This window comes from Otolemur garnettii, unplaced genomic scaffold, assembly GCF_000181295.1.
Source record: "Otolemur garnettii isolate 467f Iridium unplaced genomic scaffold, OtoGar3 scaffold00010, whole genome shotgun sequence".
NCBI classification, from domain to species: domain Eukaryota; kingdom Metazoa; phylum Chordata; class Mammalia; order Primates; family Galagidae; genus Otolemur; species Otolemur garnettii.
In genome coordinates, this window is record NW_003852405.1 from 14,417,351 (window position 1) to 14,419,581 (window position 2,231).

Below are 2,231 nucleotides of genomic sequence, written 5' to 3' on the forward strand. Positions count from 1 at the left end.
GCCACAACGCCTGGCTATTTTTTTGGTTGCAGCCATCATTGTTGTTTGGCGGGCCTGGGCTGGATTTGAACCTGCCACCTTAGGTGTATGTGGCTGGCATCTTAGCCACTTGAGCCACAGGCGGCAAGCCAAGAATTGGATTCTTAAGAGTGTTTTTTCCCTATTGAAATAAATATTTTGAGGGGTAGATTTCTTTTTTTCTTTTTTTTGAGACAGCCTCAAGCTGTCACCCTGGGTAGAGTGGGTGGCATCAGAACTCACAGCAACCTCCAATTGGGCTTACATGATTCTCTTGCCTCAGCCTCCCAAGTAGCTGGAACTACAGGCGTCTGCCACAATGCCTGGCTATTTTTGTTGTTATTGTTGCGGTTGTCGTCGTTGGTTAGCTGGCCCCGGCCAGGTTCAAACCCACCAACCTCAGCCTGTGGCTGGCGCTGTAACCACTGTGCTGCGGGTGCCGGCCTAAAGGAGATTTTTTTAACTGGAAAAGTGTGAACCAGGGAAGGAAGACCTGAAGCTGGTTTCCTACTACCATTAAGAACACTTTCTTTAGAGAACTACAAATGAGTAAAGTACAAATGGCGCGTTTACATTTTATATGGAGAATGTAGATACACTGTAAATCTGTAATGGTGCTTGTTAAACTTCAGTGCCTGCTGCACCGAAGAGTTGCTTTGCGGGCTCTACTTAAAGCTAAAAGGGCTGCAACCCCTCGGTTTACTGGCGACAGGATAAAAGAAAATTATTAAAAACATCATGTGACTCAGACAGTAAAAAAAGACACCGAGCTGTTAAACTATCCCTGTCTATATAGGATAAAGTAAACAAGCACCAACTGCTGGGAAAGCTGTTACAAACAGCTGCCTGCTACTTCCAGATAGAAGCAGTGTGGGGGCTGGGCTCACGCTGGGGACAGGGTGTGGCCTGGTGAATAAAGGGCCGGAGAAGTGCAGATCTGTGATCCTGGCACCAAAGCTGATGAGTCTACACTAGAGTGTGCCCTCCCCGAAATCCAGCCTTATGACATGATGCTTGAGGACACAAAAATGCTTAAAAGGTCAATGGTTACACTTCCCGACCACCGTGCCATTAGCACCAAAGGGACTTGGACTCCTACTGTGTCCAGATACCTGCCACCCAGGGCAGGAGTGCTACTGCTCCTACTGAGGACTCTTGATTCAAGTTGTCCTCAGGACGTTCAGGCCACACGGTAGCAGGACCCACAGAGCCCTCAGGAAGAGAAAGTGAAAGCTGGGCACAGAACCTCCTCTGCGTGAATCTTCAAAACTTGGGATTGTGACGAGGGGGACTATAACAGGAAAGGAGATGTCTGCTTACCAAAAACTCTTCGTCCATAAAGTAGGGCTTTTCTGATGATCCATCATTCGTTTCCAGGTCAATAGCAAAACACAGGAAAAGTGCATCCAGCACAGTTTCAAACAAAGATAAAAAACTGTGGGCTACTAAGTATGCAAAGAAAGCTACCAACAGCAGAGGGATTGCCCACACTTGGAGTGCACGGTTGTAGTTAAATGCCATCAGTCCTCCAAACACAGTGAAAGACACCACCAATACCTGTCCAAAACAGAGGTTTTTAAAAATCTTTTTTGCTTAGAATATTTTAGAAAAGATTATTTTTTTGCCCGTTCTAAGTAATAGCCTCACATATGTGCACGTATGTGAGTGTGTACACGCCACTGTGATAAAGAATGCTTGTCTGAAAATTTGGCAGAATGAAATAGAAGAAAACATGAGAAGCTATGATATCAACAGCAAACTCAGCTAACAGTGGGAGGGAAGGGTATATGTCATTTATCTGCCCCAGTTTTTGTATTTATACAAGATGTAATATCTAACAAAATTTTATTCTGTCTTAACACTGCAACAAGTATTCTCACTTAAAAATGTTTTTCTATAAATATCATTTTTGTGATGATCCATTGAATAGATAATACTGTAGTGTGACACGTGATCAGTGTTACCCTGGGGATTAAAGTGAGAAGGCTTTCCAGTGGTGGTGTGAGGAGATAATAGGCTTACTCCAGGCTTTTGCTGTATGTAATTATAATATTTCTCAGTACAAGATTACAGGCTGTGATGTACCAAATTTGTTCACAGAATGGGGTCCATCTGGCGTCTCCATTGCCACTGGATGTCCACAAAGATGAACATGGAAATCTGAATGTTACTTTATTTTTTTTTTTTTTTTTTTTTTTTTGAGACAGAGCCCC

General features: G+C 43.7%; 1 protein-coding gene across 2 annotated transcripts in view; it reads right to left on the reverse strand.

The window, feature by feature from the left end:
* Positions 1 to 489: 489 nt before the first annotated feature.
* The window catches only part of SLC44A3 (solute carrier family 44 member 3), a 75,025-nt gene continuing 73,283 nt past the window's right edge, over positions 490 to 2,231 (reverse strand). For both annotated transcript variants that reach the window (XM_023509832.1, XM_023509831.1), the window contains exon 14: positions 490 to 1,575. In XM_023509832.1, the coding sequence (XP_023365600.1) occupies positions 1,282 to 1,575 (294 nt within the window). In that variant the 3' untranslated portion in view covers positions 490 to 1,281. The remainder of the gene's footprint in view (positions 1,576 to 2,231) is intronic.